Below are 21759 nucleotides of genomic sequence, written 5' to 3'. Positions count from 1 at the left end.
CAAAGTTTTTAAATTTAAAAAAGTTAAAACTTTGAAATAATAAGTGTACAATTAAATGGACCACCATGTATATACGTACATAATTAAATTGTTTTAAAATTCTATTTTGATATAGTTCAATAACCTGGACAGTTAATAATATTAACATGTTATGTTGATAAAATGTAACTTTGGATTTTCTATTTGAAAAATGTACGGATATAATACCTAAATGGCTACATACAATTGTTTGTTATTGGCACCTTCACTATCTTTAATCTATAATATAACAATGTAAATTTTCATTTTTCAAGTGTAAATAGTACCAAAAATTAATATTTACTAGATGACTATAAGTAACATAATTAAAATCAAGAAATTACAAAATTTGTTATAAACTAATTTAAAGATTCTTTATTTTAATCAATAGGAATTTATTATATTATTGTTAAAAACACAAAATATAATAGAGATAAAATATTTTAAAAATACATAGTGTAGTCATATGTCTAAAATTGTACCTAATCATCTATAGACATTGTTTTTTCTCTGGTTTTAGCAATTATATGAAGTATAAATGTTTTTGTAATTTATAAACTGAACATGATTATTTTTATGCACCAATTATTATTTATTTTAGGAATTAGACATGTAGTAAAATATTGAATTTTTATCGGTAGTTATATGAAGATATAATAGCTTAAACAATTAAACGTTTAAGCAATATAAAAGATAAAATATTTTGAACTAATGAAACATCATGTGAAAGATCATTATTATATTTATATATTTATATGAATATGAATATGGTACTAAATTATCAACGAATAATAAACTAGTAAATCATAAACTCAATAGATAAAGATTATTATCAAAATTGTAAATAAATATAATAAAAACAATATTAAACTACACATATATAATGATGACTCAGATTACAAGTAGGATAATTTTTGATTTGAATATTTTACTGCTAAGGAAATTATTAGATATACTCAAGTATACCTACAACTAGAAATATTTTTTAAACACCAAATTGTTGCACAGTGTAGTTAGTTTTAAAGATACTACGTGTACCTACATGATGATAAGGGAGTAACATTGTAAAATAAATAAATGTTATTTATCACATCACAGAGGTTTTCAAATACATGTAACAGATCTACAAACTATATAGAGAGATAAAAAGTTAAGTATTTCAGTCTGCTTCGTTTGAATATCAGAAATATCACCACGTTGTACGGCACGCAAGGTGGTGATGTTAAAAAACATGCTACGTAAATGTCGAATTTCGAAAAGCTATTATTAAAAACTACAAGACTGTATGATATGTTATAATAATATTATGATTGGTTGGGAATAGAACAAAATAAAGAAAAACATACGACGTAAGTGCAATTAAATCGCGACTACGTTTCACCGAGCGATTACACTATAGCTAGCGTGTAATCCCCGACGGCGTTCGGGGTTATTACGACGATCGTAAAACGTATTTTCCGTCGCTCACGGTTACAACGATCGTCGCAGCTTCCCGAGAAAAGCGGCCCGGCGATTGGGAACGGAAACCGTAGAACAACAACAACAACAACAACAACAATAACGTTTGTCTTCGCCGTCGAAGGGTTACTACTACAAACGGCTCGGGGCACGTCACTACGGGCGAGCGTCGCTATTTTTTCGTCCTCGTCCTTAATATTACAGCGAGTAGCTTGCTGCTCTACACTGCCGTGGTCCGCGTCCGGTCACCGGAGCCGATATGGCAACGCGGCTAACCGAACACGCCGCCGCGGCCTCTCCCCTTATAGTGAGCTGTGTGCATGATAGTATAATAATATTATAGTCGCGGAGTATTATATTTTATATTATTATTATTATATACATAATATTATAGCGCGGTTGTGTTGCACGCGCCGCGCGCGCACACACACACACACACACACACACACAAGCGCGCGGTCGCGTAATATTCAACAATAATAATAGTTGTGCACTTTGACCAGTTGCCCTATCGGGGAACGAACGAGCGAGCGCGCAGTGTATATTTAATAAGCCTGCCGTAGTGCCGTTGCTGGCCGTGTTCGACGTGCTTCACACGCGTTTAACGCGGCGGCGATATCATCATCACCACCACCACCACCACCGCCGCCGCCGCCGCCGTAGTCGTCATCGAGTCGACGCATAATTATATTATTATTATTATTATACAGGGCGAACACTGCGGCAGAAAATAATATCATAATATTATATACATGTGGTTATACAACAACGCCCTACAAGTATATTTTAACGATACATAATATTATAATATGTGCATTATAGTGGCTGATGGAGTATCGTCATCGGGGTTCAGCCGGCCGCGGTTGTCGTCGCTATCATCGTATTAGTTAGGTTTTCTGCGATAAAAAATAGGACACGCGGCGTTTTCGCCAGCGACAGAGTTTAACCGCCCCACTCGCTCGCGTGAGACATACACAGCAAATTATATTAATTACGGTTTTTTTTCCAGGCACACAAAAACTTATCAACAAAACATTCTGATTTACGAGACAAATAATAATTTTGGCGGACTGTAATCTCCTCTCCGGTGCACTGCGTTGTACACTCGTAATGATATTTGAAACTCCGTTCCGAGGACACTGCACGAATGTTATTTCTTTCCATCTCCCCGTGAGTCACACGGCTCGCTTATCTTTCCCGGCACCGGGTCGTTCTATTAATTTTCGATTAGCTCACCACAATGTCGCTCCGAAAATGTAATCAAACGGCAATATAATCAGAAAGAGCAAATTTAAGAGCTGTCGAAACTCAAAATTGACAAAAAAAAATGTCGTGCAGCCAACACACATTGCACACTACAATATTATAATGTATAACATTCGGTGTTGGGCTTGTGGTCTCTCAGACTCCCCTCTCGATAACGAGCGTCTGCTATTGTTTTTCCCCGAACCACTTATAGGAAGTAAATCATAATAATAATGTTCGTTTCATAGTCCGTTTGATAAATATTTAACTATCGAACATTAATAAATAATAATACACGCGTCGTGGAACTGCTAAGGGTATACGAAACTCATATATTTTATTATATTATTCTCTAGTAGTTAGTGTGAATGTTAATATTTTTTTAAGTGTTGTCAACTTAACATACAAAAGAATTCGTTAAGTGACGTACCTATTAATTACTATTATGTACACACGTTGAAGGGCTGCGGCGTCGTTAACCACGACGACGACACATTCCGACGTACTTGTGTCCTCCGGGTGGGGTGAGGTTTCAGGGCTGCATCGACGCCACGAAACAATTTATAAATGTGGTAATAATAGTATTATTAATTAATCCGAATATGCACACGTCGTCCAAGCACAAGTATACGTGAACCAAGACGTGGTCGTTAGCGCGGCGATCACAAAAACAGCACGAGTTCGGCGAAAAGGAGGAGAAATGCGCGCTAACGACCGCCGCTAATGTGCCGAGGTGTGTTGGTCTTCAGCCGTACAAAACGAATAAATATATTAAACGATGACGAAGGACGCGCGCGAATCGAGAAAGAAAGACGCGTGAAGAGCTGATGAAGTAGAGAGTAAATTTCGAAAACATAAAATATTGTCGTGTATATATTATTATGTTATATTTCATTCCCTTGGCCTTTTGGCAATCGTCGGTAGTATTTATAAATACATTTTTACCGACGGGGTAGAGCGACGACGGCGCCCGGTCGGTGTTGTGTGCCGCCCGATAAGTTTCGTCGACACGTGCAGCAGCAGAAGCGGTGGCAGCCGCGGGTGCGTTTACACGTACGACGGGCGTCCGGTCCGGTCAACGTACCTGACGGGATGGACGATGCGAGTATGTATGTACCTACTACATATAGTGCCTACCCATCTTCCGCCGCCGACGCGGATCGAGTTTGTGTCAAGGGCAACACGCGCCGGCACAACCAACCCGAACAGGACTGCTCCTAAGCGGCGGACCCGGCCGCCACAAGACTTGTCTTGGTGGCCGCACGCAGGTCGGTCACACACGCGCACGTCACGACAAGCGCGTGCGATGGCCCGGCGTTTGTCTTATCGAAACCGGGGGTTAATCACCCGGTGGAAACGCACGCTTCCGCTAAAAATAACCGCCGAAACCCCGTTCGACAACCACCCCAACGGCGGAGTGCGGACGTCGTTATCAACCGTCCACAATCCATGTACCCGTTTAAAAATGTATTTTTACAACCAATTAAGATGACAACAATAACGTATACCCTGAACATTATTATTAAACAGCTTTCAGATATAATAGGTACCTAGGTATAAAATAGGTACATAGTAATATAATATCGATTACAATTTATAATAGGCTGTACAGGGTTCACTGTTTACGTATTTTTGTGGTACGTAATTATTCGAACGTGTAAAAAAAATATATATATTATATAATGAAGTTTTGGATAAATAGAGATAACAATTTGGACGACGCCAGTCAACAAGTCACTACAATCGCAAAACGAGAAAAAGCGATCAGTAATAGTAATAATAACTTAATACACCAACAGATTATTATAAACATAGGTAATATTACAATACGCGTGTACAAAGCAGGCACAAAACGGGCCGAGACAAGTACCCCGGGGGGGATTACTGGTTGAAAAAACAAAAATAATATTCAACTTACCAACGGCGAGGGGACGCTCCGAACTCTGACTTGCTTTCCATTTCCGGCGCTCGTCCGTGAATTGTTTTGCTAGCCGTAGGTGATGATGTGCGAGGTAATTGATCGCCGTCGATGGTAATATATTTTTTTCACGTAGTCGCGATACACAGATTTATTAAACCATTTAATAAACAGATTTATATTATGTTTTGTTTAAGTGGATTGTGATATTAGTATAGTTGCTGGCACTTTCTGCAGCGGTAATACGAAATTAATTAAGTGACGATGCAACGACAGTCGAAATGAAGCATAACGAAAAGAGATAGAAAGAAAGAAAAAAAGGGGAGAACAAATGAAGAAGAAATTCTGTGTGAGACTACTGCGGGACGATGGGTATTCGTGCGGCGAGTGCGCACGTCTGTCGGCGTAGCGAAAATGAACTTTCAACAGTTGGTGGTGGGTCGGTGTTTCAAACCGACGGAAGTGGTTGCAGCAGTCGACCGGACTGCCATCTGCCGGCCGTCCGTCCTCGCGCGCGACGGTCGCACGATTACGAACTACGGTTATCAACAGTACTGCGGTTATCACCGGACGAAGACGGTTGTCACAGCATAATGGTTATTACCGAGTTGTGGTTAACCATGATAAGGCACAACAACGTAGTCGACGTGATAACACAGTTCTTCTTATCGTACATATTCGTCGTCCGCTACATAACTTTACTGCGCTACTCCACCGCCGCCTGTGTAATCATTGAGTTCTCACAATATCATTTATATTCGATTATTTTAATGTAAGCTAAATTAGGCTTAATTAGGTATTCACCTTTTACCGTTCACGGTTTCCCGTCGCCGTGGTCTATATATGTTTCACAAACCACAGGACTTGCTCAAGCGCACGCCGGCCGATGGAATAAACCGGCCAGAGTTCCTGAAACAGCTCGTTCAGGAGTTCCGAAAAACCAACAGTGCGGGTATAAAATACTTCTGACGTCCCAACGAACTGCAGCAAACCTACTGATTTATTGATGTATTTGTATACTTATTTAGACTCGAAGCTTCAAGTATTAGCCAACCTTGCTAACTTTGCATACGATCCTGTCAATTATCAGCACATACGTAGTCAGAAGGTAATCGATTTGTTCATAGAACAGTTGGCTTCAGACGACAACCAACTGATAGCATTTGCAGCAGCTGGCCTCTGTAATCTAGTCAATGGTAATAATAATTATTATAGTAAAGTATTTTTGACTTCATTTATAAGTAAGCCCCTGTACTGCATTTTTAGTAAATTAATACATATAGTCATAGTTGGCCAATCGTCCTTGATTTTCTGGGACGTTACCAGTTTAAGAAGTCATGTGTGATTTTCTAGTAGGACTTTTTTGGGGTCTAGTAATATTAGCAGGTTTTAGCATTATCATAATAATGTTCCTACTTTCTTAGGATTTAAAATCTGATTAACACAACAATTATTTTTATTAGTTTATGAAATAACAACGAGTGATTCTAAATGATTATTTTTATGTAATCATATATTAGACAATTTGTTTAAGATAATAATATAATTAACAGAATATTTTAACATTGTTAATGTTATGTCAAAGCTAATGTTAAAATAATATGAATTTTCTTAGAGTAAAATTATTAAGTTATCCACCAGCTATTAACATGTTATGTCTGGCTCATTAAGAGGATGTCGCATCCATATATTGTGTGGTCTCCATCTTACACACGTACCATAATCTTTTCAAAATTGTTTATTTAAAATGATCATAACTTACTTAAAAATAATAATATCAATAAAAGCCTACGTCTAGTCGTAGATAACAATCTTAGCTTTAAATTGTATAATAACTAATAAGTCAATTCACTCTAATGTCAAAACTAATAGTACACTATTAACCGGTGAACAAAAATTTGCTATGTTGTACGTTTGTAAGACAGACAACACGTCATGTGGGTGCGAGTCCTCTTAGACAGAACCCTTAGCTCTGCATTTGTTGTTCGTTCAATGTATTCTCATACTTATAACTTTTGGGATTATAGATTCAATGTGCAATTTTACTTGCGATATAACCTTTTTCCTTACTATAATTTAATTATTTTTATATAATTGATATTTACTTTTTCAACATAATACGCCATAACATTATAAAGTATTTAGGGAGACTGAAAAATGAAATGTTAAGTTAATACTTAATTTACAATTTTCAAAGTTCTATACTCGGGACTATACTACTAATACTAAAAAAAAATAATTACATAATATACTTTGACATTCTATTTTTCAATTATTCTTCATTTGTTTAAATATTTTGTTCATAATTACATATTTTCAGATCCTGCCAATAAAGATTATGTTATTGGAAATGGCGGTATCCAAAATATAGAAAAAAATTTGAGTAAAGCAGATGACAATATAATACTTTCCTGTATTACAACTCTTATGTACTTGTATGCACCAGAAATAAAAACAGGTAATTAAAAATGAATAATTTCATATCATTAACTTTATCTTAATGTTATTCATGTTGTATGCGGTCTGCTATATTGACATTATTCATTCTGCTATTATACTCATTACTTCATTAGTGTTAAGAATATCTAGTCGCTAGTTGTTTATTAAACTATTTTATCTGTTTAAACATCTTAAATTAACACGACTGAATTATTCCCATATTAATAAATGGGTAATATAATAATAATATAATAAACTGGGATTTATTTAATTTTATAAATTAAAAATTACTCAAAATAATATTCTGAAATGAGTGAAATATAGGTAATATTGAGTATCTTAATAACCAATAGCATTATAAAATAACATGAAACCATTTAGTAACTGTTTTATAATTGTTGATAATATAAATTATTGCTTATGATCAATTGTTTTTTATCTATAAATAATAAGTATTTTAATTTGAAAATACTTGTGTATTTTCACCGAGTTATTACTATATGTTAACCAAAATAAATTGGCTTAATTAAATTAGTTATTGTACCTATATGGCTATACATATTTATTATAATGTATAGGATTGTATACTTAATACAATGTAAAATACCATGTAAAATGTATAAACATTATCTGTGTTCTCTTGTTGGTTTTTTAACAATATTTTAATTTTTAAGTGAATTTTGAGTATGTAAAATATTTTGGTACACTAAAATCAGGGTTACGATTAAACTATTTGTTTTTTGTAGTGTCTCCTAAGCATTATTTAATAAGTATGTGCAAGTCAAACATTGCAATTTAAATTTTTAAATTTTTAAGAAACCCCAATTTGTTCAGTGTCATTACAAGTATACTTAAATGTGATCCATAGCAAACGTGTTATGTTATTCTTTCATACAAACAAAACTATTGATGGAAAATGTATTATACTCTGTTCCATGAGAGAACATGCAACAACCAAAATCAGTTTTTCTGTGCATCCTCACACAACACCCTGCCTTAGGAGAACCGGTTTCGACAGCAGGGTGACGCGGGGGGATTTGCTGACCTGGGATGTATTTTCGTGGATCAGAGTATAGCTATAAGCTTGAGAGGACACTTTACCATCATGTAATTTCTTTGTATTATAAATACAAATATGAAAACTAACTTTTAGCGGCTTAAGATGTGTATGCATAGCCACGATAGTTGTTAATTGTGTCTGGCTGCATTTTAGCTCAGTAATTTTTATGGACCTTTATCTTTTTCTCTATAACTTTGAAAATATGTAGATTTGCTGAGTTACATTTGAATAAGTCAAGACAACACGTCATGCATATTATAATATAGTGTTAATTCTTATTAAAAGGACGTTATACCTGCTAGTGTTGTCTCCGCCTTACAAGTGCGTAACATAGTAAATTTTACGCTTAGCAAAACACGTGTAGCTCCGTTAGTATAAAAATTAGAGCAAATTGACCTCTTATAAAATCTAAAGGTAAGATTATTATCTAGGCAACCTCATGGGCTTTTTAGTATATTTTAATTTTAAAGCAAGTTTTGAGTATTTTAAGATGTACCTATACAAAATTTACAATTTTAAAATACTCATAACTCGCACTACACGTGTTTTGCTGAGCGTAAAATTTGCTATGTTACACACTTGTAAGACGGAGAACACACATGCGGGTATAACGTCCTCTTAATTGTTTAAGTTAATATTTTTGTTATTTTGAAAACGTAATTTAGTTTTAATTTTTTGCATATAATTATGATTATTAAATAGTAATATATTTATCCCAGATGTACTATACTAACTTATTTTAAATATATATTTCAACATTTTAGTGTTATAATATTGTATTTATTTAGTATAGATAATATAATCAAACAATTTAAAAATAGAAATTTTTTATTTAATAATTTGTTTAAAATTATGAAAGTTAAGAATCAGATTTAAATTTTATTAACTCAAATATATTTGAAAAATGTTAAATGTGTATCAAATAATATAAAATACTATACTTAGTTTCTGTTTAATAAGACCATAATTATAATTTTAAATTTATATTTATTTGTAGGATTATTGTTTTTATTATTTAATTACAAATGCAATATTATTATATACATTTTAACTATACATATTTCATGACGCTATTTGTTTTATACATACTATTATTTTACTAAACCTTTTACATTAATTGTACAGCTATATAATCATCAATTCCCATGTAAAAATATAAAGATTTGATATTAATAAAATTAATTTATTTTATTTTATAGTTTTTTTTTTTTTTAATTAATACCATAAAAAAGTATGTCTCATATAATATTTAAACTAATATGAGTTTTATAATATTGTAGAAATGTCTTATTAAACTATTTTATTTTTTTATTTTTTAAAAGATTCATAATATGTAAATGTAGGTCTGTGTATAAAAATTTTCTTCAAACAATATTTTAATGTTTTTCATACAGAAATGTATTATTTTATTATATAAGATATAAGGTAACTAAAAATACCTTTCTTAAGGTTATTTAGTTTTCGTATTTTAAACATTATAATATATAACCTCTAATTATAATATTGTATTTGTACTATATGGCAAGATTTTTTATAATTTTTATTTTGTTGTATACATTCTAAATCTTTAATTAACATGGATTTAAAAAATGATATTTAAAATTATTCATATATTTGAAGGTCTATATTATTATGTAGTATGCGGTATTTATTATTTTTATATTTTAAATTTAATTTTGCTCATAGACTAACTTACTTCATTAAATAATGTTAGTTAGTATTTAAGTTATGTGTTGTAATATTTATTATCATTTTTAGTTATTTTTTATTTTACAGTTAATCTATTTAAAATTAAAAACAAAAAATAATAATTGTAATTTTTATATATGTCTATAGACTTAGACCGCATACTATATGAGAGTTAAGAGGACGTTATACCTGCATGTGTTGACTCCGTCTTACATCTTACACGTACAACACAGACAAAATGCGTTTACACAGTCTGGGTAGAATTCGCTCAATTTTGGTTTTAGAGTTAAAAACTTATTATAAAATTGAATTGTGACAATATTTCTGAGGGTAAGTCATTGCGGTTTTTTCTACTATAACCAATGTAACGTTTATTATATCGTTTAGAAATAGAAAACATTTTAAAAATACCTTCAACTTTTCAAAATTTAAATTTAAAAAAAAAACGCAACGACTTGCATTCAGAAATATTGTCACAATTTAATTTTTAATAAGTATTTTTACTCTAGAACCAAAATTGAGCAAGTTCTACTCAGATTGCGTAAACATAAATAATATATGAGTGTGACATCCTCTTAATATTGGAACAAATAAATTATTATTAATTAGTTGGTACCATATGTTTTTCTAAGGTTTTTGAACAATGAGAGTTCCAATGAAGTTAGCACGCTTATTTTCTACAACTACATTCAAACCTAAGTTAGAACTTCTAAGCCATAAAAGTCTAATAAAAATCGAAGGTGATGGCATGTATGATTATTGCCAGGGTTTGATGACCAATGATATTTTCAGACTAAAAACAGAGAAATCTTTGTTCACAATGATATTGAATTCAAAAGGCCGTGTTTTATATGATTGTTTGGTTTATAAAGTAGATGATCATATACTACTGGAATGTGAAAAGGATTCTGCTAGTGACTTAATCAAATACTTAAGAATGTACCTACTACGAAGAAAGATCAATATTAACGTATTAGATGATAGCAGTGTTTGGGCGTTATTCAGTTCTACACCTATGGACATGAAACTTAATTCAGTTAGCGTTTTTAATGACCCACGTTTGCCTATTTTAGGTCAAAGAATTATATCTGATAAGACTTCAGGTATTAGAAGTGAAATATTTTTGGACGAACGTGATAACAAATTTACTTATCAACAATGGAGATATAGAAATGGTGTTGCTGAAGGCAGCGAATTACTTAAAGGCCAATCTTTTCCATTAGAAATGAACTGTGATTATTTAAATGGTATAAGCTTTAATAAAGGCTGTTATGTTGGACAAGAACTGACAGCAAGAACCCATCACACTGGAGTTACAAGGAAAAGAATAATGCCTTTAATTTTTGATGATACACCCACTGGTTTGGATTTTGATGCTGATATCTATAATGGATCTGACTTGGGTGTTAAAAGACCACCTGGCAAGTTGAGAGGATTATGTGGAAAAATTGGTATTGCGCTTTTAAGAATTGATGAATGTTTGAAAGCTGAACAATTAATTGTTGGTGGGTTCACAGCTAAGACATTTATTCCAAATTGGTGGAAAATGTAATACGGTTTAGTCTTGCTGAGTAAATCTAAATTTTTAGATATACAATGTAGAATATTTAATATACATGTACAATTGAATTTCTTAAAATTACTCTGATAATTAAGCTATATCATTTTATATAAATGAATTTCATATTTTTTAAATCATTTACTTAATACATGAAATAATTACTTATGATAAATTACTATTAAGATATCTGTTGTTAAATATTTAATAATTGTTGGATAGTAAATTATAGTATTAAAAATTTTTACTTATTTGTGGAATCTATATTTTATTTAATGCAAAGCTTCTATGCGAATGTGTATACATTGATATATTGGTCTATGATTTAAATCCTACTTTATCACAGTTAAATTAACATAAAGATAAAATTTAAAATTTAACTAGGAGAACAAAAGCGTAACCTAGTTGTGCATATCAACATTAAACATGTATAAATATATTAAGTTGTTATAAATCTAGAAATTTATCAACACCATCCAAATTGTACTTCTGATAGCAAATTATTATCATATAATAAAATTAACAATGTAAGTCTTGTGAATATTAAATAATCCTGGACTTACATTTAAATAATTAACATTCATATTTTAATAAAATTGTATGAGTTAGATATTAAACCTAAACATTTATATTAATTTATTATTCCTAAAATATGTGTATGATCCCTTCAATATGATTAACTACCGATTTTATAATTTTTTTATTATTTAATAATTGATAAAATATTACATTATGATTTTTTGTAGTACTTTAAGTGTGTACACAATTTTTGAGTAGGGTGTGCTGAGTAATTTTAGTAGCAATCACTTTTAACTTGCTTGATAAATAAAAAAGAAAAAATACATCATTGTAAAATCTATACATTCAATATTCATCGTTCCACTATCAGAATCTAAAATCAAAATTTTCATGGAAGTACCAACTAATACAATTCTATTTAAAAGGGCATAATGACAGTAGTTTTGTTTTTGTGTTATAGGTGCATAAAATGTAAAGGCAATCAATCTAATTATTTGATAGTTTCTACAAGAAAGTAAAATCATTATTTTACTTGCATTTATTAATTATGATAATATTTGTAAATAAATTAACAATTTTAAATATGTAGAATTATTTTTTACAAAGGGTCTGCTTCAAACACCGTTTGCACACTTATTCAGACACAGTTTAACAAAATTTTTTGAACTATAAAAAAATGTTCCTCCGAGTTTTTACTAAATCAACTTAAATATTTGAAGGTGTATTAATTTGATTCTTTAAATCCGAAAAGATTTTGAATTAAAGTGGTTTTATTTTTTTTGAACTTCGGAAAACTATTGAACATACCTTGGTGCCCACCGAAATTTGTTTAGGAGAGAGCAAGTTTATTACATAAAATATAATATTCTTTGTTAACTTATTGGCTTAATAGAATTTTTTATAACTGACATTTTTCGTATAATCACTTTCAACTTTATAAAGTAATTTATTTACATGCTTATATTTTTATGTTTAATATACTAATTTTAAAAATAATTTCTGAAAAGTCAGGGGGGAATGCTCTAGCTTGCCGCCTTGCCCCCCTTCGGGCGCTTATGCTATTGAATCTGATATGTTAGGTACATCGTACATCTATGTTGAGATTTCATTTGAAACAATTATAAGGTATATTTTAAATTGTGAACAATTTTGGTTAACTGGTTTGTCAAATTCAAACTATTTACATAATTTTAAATATTTTGTGTATTCATTGTGTTTTATTTATTAATTAATTTGAGAAATTGAAATATCAAATAGGTAAAGTTAATTATTTTATTTCTGAAAGAAGAAATGATAAAGACATAAAGTGGACTTATGTTTCATCATAAGAGGACGCCACACACGTATTTTTTCTATGTTTTATTAAAACTTACAAAGTTAAACGTAAACTGCTGAACGTAAATTTACCTTGTAACGCACTTGTAAAACGGAGACAACAAATTCGGGTGTGGCGTCTTCTTAAAACGTGACATTATGTCAATTTCCACTATATTTATTATTTTAAATGTTTGTTTAAAACAGTAAGATATACATTACATAACTGTCATAACTTACAAATATTAAAAAAAAATGTATGATAATATTTAAAACAGTTTTACTAATTATTTTCTAACTTTTACACATATCTATAAATTATTATACATTCATACACACTAAATAAAAGGATAAGCGTGTATTTATCCATATTTTATGTCACCAATCAAAAATTACCTAACATTATTTATTTCCATGAATTATGAAATAAGAAAAAGGTATCGTCAAGAGGCATGGACTCGTGGGAGATTTATAAAAAATATAACAAATAATATAATGGTCCTTTTTCTTAAAATAATTATTTTAATTACAATCCCTTATTAATATTTGGATTATACGTCTAAGCGTCTTGCTAATATTCACCCCAATTTCTAACAAATTATATCATACTTACTAAAAAAAAGCATTAGGTAATATTAACTATATAAACCATGATTTCTATAATGGTGACCTATCTCCAGGGGCGGACTGGGAGTACAAATTGGCCCCGAGAAAACAGTAAATTCGGTTTGGATTTTAGGCTTATAAAAAATATTTTTAAGTTATCAGCCCGAATTTTCACCAGGCCCAAGCGAGGATCACCCACCCTCCACCCTAATCAATCCGCTCCTGCATATCTCTTTACACAATTTCTCTTATATAAATATAAATTATCCGTATAATAGGTACCTCGTGTATTACTTAAATTGTATTATGTTACATTCAATTTTGGTTCAAAATATACGTATAGGTACCAAGGTATGTCTATTTTCATTTAAAAATAAATATCTTACAGTAATAAACATAGTTGATTTTCAAATAAAAATAATCGAAGTATATGTTTATGTTTTTCTCGTTATAATGGCTAACAAATTAATATTTTTAAAATATAAGTAAAATAAAATTCAAATATATTTTCTCAATTTCTGAGTTATTATAATATAACATGATGTATTATGTTTTTGCGTAAAACAAATTATATCCATGTACCTATTTCAAAAAAATGGAAAAACAAATTTGAAGTTTTACAAACTCAAAACTTTGGATTTATAAAATAAAAAACCAATATAGGCTCTACCTAATACCGTTAAAATGTTTTTTTTATACTACAGGTGTCTTCGAAAGTTAGAATTTATAAATAAAAACAACAATTGTAAATTATAATTTGGTACATTGTATCATATTTATAAGCAGCTTCGAAAGAAAATCTTTAAAACCAGTTTACTATATTTTTTCTTACTTTTTTTTTACAGACATCGTAAACCCGTCCATTGTTGGTTATATGCTCTCGCACGCTCAGAGCGAAAACCCCAAGCTGAGGAATGTGGCTAAAATATTTTTGAAAGACTTCTGTACCGAACACGACATTCAAACGGCGATCACGTCCAACACATAGTGCCCATCCGAATAACTAAGTACTTACATACCTACATATATACTTATACTATATAGTCAAATATAACAAATATATTTCATAGTTATCATTATTATATACTAATATAACGCTAGTCATGCTTACTCGGCTAAGTAGACGATTTCAGTCCACCAAAGCGCTTACGGTGGGCGATCGTGTAGTGATATCGAAAAGAGTCGATAAATCGGATATCAACGAGTTTGCTCGCCTGAGTGGTGACACTAATCCCATACATTCTGGTGATCGTCCGTTGGTGCACGGCATTTATTTGGCGGGTCTGGTATCCGGGGTGATTGGTACCAAGTTACCTGGCGACGGCACGGTTGTCGTGTCCAAGACCCTGAGGTTCCCAAACGCGTGTTATGCCGGAGATCTAGTCAAAATCGAAGTTGAGATACAGACCATAAGAAAGCTTGTGAGGTGTGGATTTTGGTGTAGTGTCGGGGACAAGGTAGTCATGGAAGGCACAGCGGACGTTATCAATAAACGTCTTACTAAAAATCAGACGTGTAATAATACAGTTTGAAATAGAGAGTTAAAAAACAAAAGCTTGTGTTATATTTTTAAGCATCCGAATCTCCGGATTGATTAATTTAGTCACTTTTTAACTGTTTACATTTTAAAATTAAGCGTACAAATTTATATTTTATAGTTTATCAATATAATACTTACTATAGTATAATGAAGGTGGTGTTATTGTTCTTTATTAAATATTCCATAATATTATACAGTTTATTTTTAGGTTATAAATGCATAATATATTATTAAACTATAGATTTATAGGTGCACGTCAAGTAATTACTAACCATTAACGACAAGTCGATAACCTTTAATCGCCTAAAATGTTCTAATTTAATTAAAGGGTCGATTATACTATAAGCAAATTCACTAGCAACTGGCCCTCAAATATTTTTGCAGCTACACAGTACACAGCGAGCTCGCCCCTAAATAAAGTTGACCTGCAGCCTATACTTTTTTCGCCACTCGTTGGCAATTATATTCTCCGGAGAGTGCAATCGCTTTTTTTAATCGACATGGCTAGCACTATCGCTAGTGTGCTATTGACTATATATAGTAGCTAGTAGTAATCGTGACTTGCGACTGCCAGCTCACTCTCGCCCGACTTTTTTCACCGAAAAGCATCGAGTAAATTCATCCTATGTAATTGAGGTAAATCATAAAAAATAAATTTTAAAATCGTAATTCTCTACTGGATTTTAATGGTATATAAAAACAAGTTTCCTGGTATAAAACTATAAAATTGAAATCGTTTTAGAGTCGTAAACTCGTAATGATATAATTTATGACGTTATATCTATGATATACTATGTTCGTATATTACGTTATAATCGTTGAAATTTTTTAGTTGTATATACTAAGTAACTATGTACCTATATAATTCGCACTAAAAGTGAAATACCTAAATCTCAGAATTATTGTTGGGTATACAAGTCTTAACAATAATATAGTATCGCGCGAAGTTGGCCTTATAATTGTTTTGTTATCACAGGATTTTTTATTTTTTTTTTTTGTTCATTATACTCGTAATTTAATGTTTACAAAACGAACGGGAGCGAACCAGTTTCCTGAACCGTATGTATTGTTTCTCATTTCGAAAATTAAACAGTTCTCCATCACCGTGTTTCCGCTTATATTTTAAACATTAATTTAGTGTTTACAAAACACAATTCACGAGGAAGTCTTCTCGTCGTTTGCACGTAATTTATAAATACCGTCGTACGAACGAAAACAAGCGCATTCCCTTACTGCGTGTGGTGAAGAGTTCGTCAAGTATACAATAATTTCGATCCACACTTGGTGTACGTTTTATATTCTACAGCACCTGTTGCTTCCAAAAAACTATATCACGATGATGATGATGATGATGACTACAACGATGGTGTCATTAGCAGTCGCACTCGGGTCAATCTCGCCGTGGTAAGTCGTTTTACAGTATATAAATACGTGCCTAATTATTTTTCAATTGTTGCGTCTAGTTGCCTCCAATCTATTGGTCAAGTCAAGTCAGGTCCTACGTACCGTGTACCGTACTGTTTCTGAAACGACAAAATATTATATTATCGGTTTCATTTCGCATATTTGTTTCTTTTTTGTTACCAATAATATAGTATTCTACTTCTATTATGTTAATATATACCAGGGGTGGTCAAACAGTCGCGATCGACTGGCTGGTCTTGGACGATTTCTAAGTCGATCCCCCTTGTTAGAATTTTTTAATTATTGTTATACATTTGTAATTTAGTATATTATACAGTTATCAAATACAGATTTCGGATTAACCTGTTAGTGTTTAATGGCATTTTCTCACATGAAAGTTATTAAAGCTGAATATCTACCGTGCTATACTTTCTGATGATCATTGAGAGCAGCGTCTTCGTTTGGCAGTTGGCGACTATTGCCGAGATTATACTTATAATTAACAGCCCATGATATACCATAATGTACTCTTCTACATCGACATTACAATGTTAATACATTTTAAAATTATTAAGAAATTTAATGTGAAACACTCATTTTAGATAACTTAACACTTTTATTAATTCGATAAGTATGTCTATTATTAATACAAAATAATTTTTTGCAATAGTCGTTCCTAAAAGGAAAATTATACCTTCAGTAGATATTAATCAAAAAAAGTTAAGCCACCCCTGGTATATACTATATACTGTCATTGATGGGAGTTTACCAATTGCGCTTAAAATGACCTTTTCTGCTTTTGATATACCAATTACACCCTAAAGATTTTAGGGTCGATAGAACAATTACACTCAAAACATTTTACACTACCTAAGGAAAAGTTATTAGATATAGTTATAAATTATAATTTATCTATATACATATATAAAAATGGAGCGTGAAAAATGTCGTTACCTCATCAATCGAGAACGGCTGGTCCGATTTGGCTCAAATTTTTTTAAGATGTTCGTAGTTGCCAAGAGAAGGTTTTTACGAAAGAAAATTTTAGGAAAATCCTACGGAAAAGTAGGAAATCTGGATGTAAAAAATACAATAGTGTATTATATTATATTAGTTGCTATTGGTTAATTGGGCATGTTTGTTAATTTGTATTATTATTTTTTGTCAATATATATATGTATACATAAATTAATGTTTGTGTAGATTAGACCTCTGGGAAGGAGACAGGCTAATTTAAAAATGGTTAAATTTGCAGGTTTTTTTTTTATTCATCTTATTAGGATCGTACTAATACCAGATGAATCCTATAGGAGTTTGTATTAATTGATTATATTAATCCGCCATAGGTGTAAAACGACAAACTTGGTATAACTTTGATACTTTCGAGTTAAATCATACACTTACGTACAAACAGCACAGGGTCCGCGATCTACCGCAGGTAGATTGCCTACCTGATAATATACTGCTGTGAATCAGAATTTTTATTCCGAGCAACGGAAAAGTTATGATATATTTTGAAGACCATACACCGAATATTAAATAACGAATTAACAAAGTTTGAGTCATATAGAGTTGGTACATTTAACGGGCAACGATAATTGCACGGGATCAGCTAGTAATTATATGATAAATGATTACACTAACCGATTTCTTGCGAGTATTAATGCATAATACATAATATAATATAAATAAATAAACAATTTTTTTCTTCACATTTAACAAGTTACTTTTTGACCGTCAATTATATAAAATTTATGATAGTGATAACTTGTTTTCGTCTATCACTCAAATGCATACTTCCGTGATCAAATGTCCACAATAATAATAACGTTTCAAAAAATCCTAGATACCGTTAAAAAATGTATTATAAGTTATAACCAGTCACTCTAAGTATTCAATTGATCAATAAATACGTTTTTAATTTTCAAGCATTTTAGTGAGTTTATGTTGATGTTGATGGAATTAGATCGAACAACAATATTTCTAAATCTGAAGGTATAGCCGCCAGGCAAATTTGAATACAAGCTCAATTGGTATATTGACCGTAAAATATAAAGAGCGCAATTGGTACACTAACCGTAAAATATGAAGCGCAATTGGTACACTGACCCTAAAATATAAGCTGCGCAATTGGTATATTGACCCTAAAATACAAATTTTGTTTCGGCGCAATTGGTCCATTATTGATAATGATAAGCCTTTATTGATAATCAACCTTACCTATGTATTGTAATCGTTTTATAGTTTCGCCGATCAATCCGACGGTGGTGACGAACAAAAACCGGTCCAAAAGCTTAACGAAATGTTAAATCACGTGCCGGCGGTAAAACCACTACCGTTCGCGCAATCGCTGTCCTCGTCGACCACAAAGACGCCGTGTATTTGTGGCGTGTTTCTGAGTAGCCAAATCACCAAAGGCAGTAAAAAACAGCCTACCGGATACGCCGCGTTGTTGCACGAACAGGACGAACCAGCCCCCTGTAATGCTCTGGGTGTGAAGACTTGCACCAACAAGTGCTTGGAAATTGTAAGTTCATACCGGGATCATGAACTGCGTATTTTTGATTTTTGCAAAACTGTATATTATTAATATTGATAAGGATGTCTGGTAGTAGTATATGTTATGACAGTAATATTGTTGTTTTCTCCTCGTCTGCAGATCGCAAAACACTTGCCAAACAGTCCAGCGATAATCTGTGGTTCGGTCGATCGTGACGTGTACAAGGAACGGGTGAGTTATTGAATTTCCTCTCGCTGTATAATAAAAGTCTTTACATAAAAATGTTTTTAATTTCTCCAGGCGCATCTATTCGTGAAAAACTGCAACGACTCGTGGATTAACACGCTTTTGTCCACCGGCAAAGAGTTTTGTTGCAAGGACGGCCAGCATTACAAATGTCCTGTATTATAATAGAAACTTGAAACATGTGTGTAATGTGTATTTATAGTTACACCTTACGAAATAATAATATGTGTTATTATTTATTTTAATGTATTTTTATACGTTTTTTATTAAAGAAATATTTATCTTATTCTTGAGATTTTGTTTTTTGTTTTTAATTGAGTAATTTATACAGTTAAGTTTTAAGGTCACACTCATATTTTTGTATTATTTTGTTAGTTACCTATACTTCTATAAATAATTTAAATAGTGTTATTATTATGCTCTATAGCAGCGTTTCTCAACGTTTTAGCATTACGACCACCAAAATAGGTGAAAAATTAAATCAGTCACCTCATGAACCCCCCCCCCCCCTCCCCCCTGTAATACTATTGTTAAATATAAACTTGTTTTTATTCAAAAATTGTAATTGCAATCTCAAATTTCACATTAATTTATACTTTTTACATTATTATTCATAGTTTATAGTGTATTTTATCCCCATGCATACAATCCACCCCAAGTCCAAAAACATGATTTTTGAGAATCAGCTTTGGCAATTTTTTAAAACTTTATGGCAAATGTAACCAAATTTTGTTTTTTCTTATTTTAATTGATTTTCTTTTAAGCAATGTAGTTATTTATGAATGGTTGTAAATAATATGACACTGGGAAATAATCAATAATAATTCTTACTATAGTTAAAGACATTAAGTACAAATCATTGTATCTTCGACAAATTATTTTTGAAACTATGAGTGAGTTGGTATTTACTAAATGGTAAACAATATGTATTTATTTGATACAAATTACAAGTTAAAAATTATGATTTATGATAAAGTAAATCTTTGTACTTCTAATTGTTATTAAATTATTGTTATTATTTAGACATGTTGCTTATAAATCATATGATTTAAAATTAATATTGTTTTTTAGTTCTAATTGATTAAAATAATCCACAGTTTTAATATAGCTAAATACAAATATTAGCTATCATAGTTATTACTTATTCAGCATTCTTATCCCATGTTTCAGTTTTTATGAAAAACATTTTTATTAGTCTATAACAATTTGTAAATTTAGAATGATTACCTTTAGAATTTACTACAAATATTATATTGATTTCTGTATTTGTTCAGTTATAGATACGTACAAATCTTTAGAAAGGTTTTCCGACTGAAAATAAAATTGTTATGTTCACGTGTTTCATATTGAGGCAATTTAATATAGTACTGAAGCACCTATATCCAGTAGTTGGTTAATCACATCTTTATTTCAAAATATTTAGTATAGCTAATAAAAATTACGAAAATTATGTTTTCGTAAAGAACAGTCCTTTCTTATTAATAAATGGTTTAAAACCATTGACCATCGAGTGTACTCATATACTCTATAATCTATATTAAAAAAGTCAATGTATAATAATTTACAGATTATTTCTATAAGAGATAGGTATAGTACAATATAATATCTGCAATATAATAATTATATATATATTTTTTTTTTTTTAGAATGGCTTTGACTCAACGTGCACTGACCACGTGGGCTTCAATGGTGATGTTCTTGGTGCTGCTAACCATACAGCTACAGACCAAACAAAAACAGAGTTGGTATCTGATATTCATGCCGATTTGGTTGGACGATGCGCTAACGGCACTGTTCATAATATGCTCCTGCGTGCACAGCAATTCGTGTCAGGCGATGACCGAGATGCCGGTGTTTTGCGGCAGTCGAAGGTGCATAATTTTTGTCATTTGCCTGATGAAGATCATCGCCCAACTCACGCTTTGCTATAAGTTGGAAAATCAAAACCCCCAGTTGCCAATATACTACGTGTTTATGCCCATCTGGACGCTCATCGTTTACCTGATAATCATTGTGATACCGCCTCTCGTCAGACATTACAAAGACTAATCGAATTACTTAATATTTTTGTACATAGGTGATAAATATTTTCACTATAAATAGAATATATAATCTGTAAATCCTTAATAATGCAAGTGATGCAACAAGACTGCGGCTATACCTATTATAATATAATTAAATGTGTTTTTTTATAATACTGTTGTATAGGTAGGTAAATTTAAAAGTTGAGTCTATTTTTATTCAT

The 21759-nt window shown here is 31.4% G+C and overlaps 4 protein-coding genes across 7 annotated transcripts in view; 3 read left to right on the top strand and 1 right to left on the bottom strand.

Moving 5' to 3' along the window:
- The window catches only part of LOC132946100 (protein tramtrack, beta isoform-like), a 37489-nt gene extending 32378 nt beyond the window's left edge, over positions 1-5111 (bottom strand). The window contains exon 1 of one of the 2 annotated variants that reach the window (XM_061015935.1): positions 4640-5111. The gene's annotated coding sequence lies outside the window, so the exon portion shown is untranslated. The remainder of the gene's footprint in view (positions 1-4639) is intronic. The other variant, XM_061015933.1, reaches the window with a different exon arrangement.
- Positions 5112-5301: 190 nt separating this feature from the next.
- Positions 5302-21300, top strand: LOC132946102 (armadillo repeat-containing protein 7-like). Of its 3 annotated transcripts, none has more exons than XM_061015937.1 (5): positions 5302-5591; positions 5668-5835; positions 6960-7097; positions 14670-14831; positions 21161-21300. In XM_061015937.1, exons 1-4 carry the CDS (start codon positions 5483-5485, stop codon positions 14810-14812), a joined length of 558 nt encoding a protein of 185 aa, XP_060871920.1. In that variant the 5' UTR covers positions 5302-5482; the 3' UTR covers positions 14813-14831; positions 21161-21300. The 3 variants fall into 3 exon arrangements, with proteins under 3 accessions (XP_060871920.1, XP_060871919.1, XP_060871921.1); XM_061015938.1 differs by lacking the exons at positions 5302-5591; positions 5668-5835; positions 6960-7097; positions 21161-21300 and adding exons at positions 16671-16768; positions 19013-19295; positions 19428-19499; positions 19569-19807 and having other exon boundaries at positions 14690-14831; XM_061015936.1 differs by lacking the exons at positions 5302-5591; positions 5668-5835; positions 14670-14831; positions 21161-21300 and adding an exon at positions 10460-14291.
- Positions 14788-16698, top strand: LOC132946105 (3-hydroxybutyryl-CoA dehydratase-like). Its single transcript, XM_061015947.1, has one exon. It carries the CDS (start codon positions 14928-14930, stop codon positions 15354-15356), a length of 429 nt encoding a protein of 142 aa, XP_060871930.1. The 5' UTR covers positions 14788-14927; the 3' UTR covers positions 15357-16698.
- On the top strand, positions 21162-21563 carry LOC132947523 (transmembrane protein 60). The gene has a single exon (XM_061017830.1). The coding sequence runs from the start codon at positions 21162-21164 to the stop codon at positions 21561-21563; it is 402 nt and encodes a 133-aa protein (XP_060873813.1).
- The last annotated feature ends 196 nt before the right edge of the window (positions 21564-21759 follow it).

The sequence above is a fragment of the Metopolophium dirhodum genome, chromosome 6 (assembly GCF_019925205.1).
Source record: "Metopolophium dirhodum isolate CAU chromosome 6, ASM1992520v1, whole genome shotgun sequence".
Lineage (NCBI taxonomy): Eukaryota > Metazoa > Arthropoda > Insecta > Hemiptera > Aphididae > Metopolophium > Metopolophium dirhodum.
Note: the sequence above shows the minus strand (reverse complement) of the source record. Positions and strands in the feature narration are given on the sequence as shown.

What these genes read in the sequence shown, in the direction of transcription:
- LOC132946102 (XM_061015936.1), top strand. Translation starts at nt 10,471, where the DNA reads ATGAGAGTTCCAATGAAGTTAGCACGCTTATTTTCTACAACTACATTC.
- LOC132947523 (XM_061017830.1), top strand. Translation starts at nt 21,162, where the DNA reads ATGGCTTTGACTCAACGTGCACTGACCACGTGGGCTTCAATGGTGATG.
- LOC132946105 (XM_061015947.1), top strand. Translation starts at nt 14,928, where the DNA reads ATGCTTACTCGGCTAAGTAGACGATTTCAGTCCACCAAAGCGCTTACG.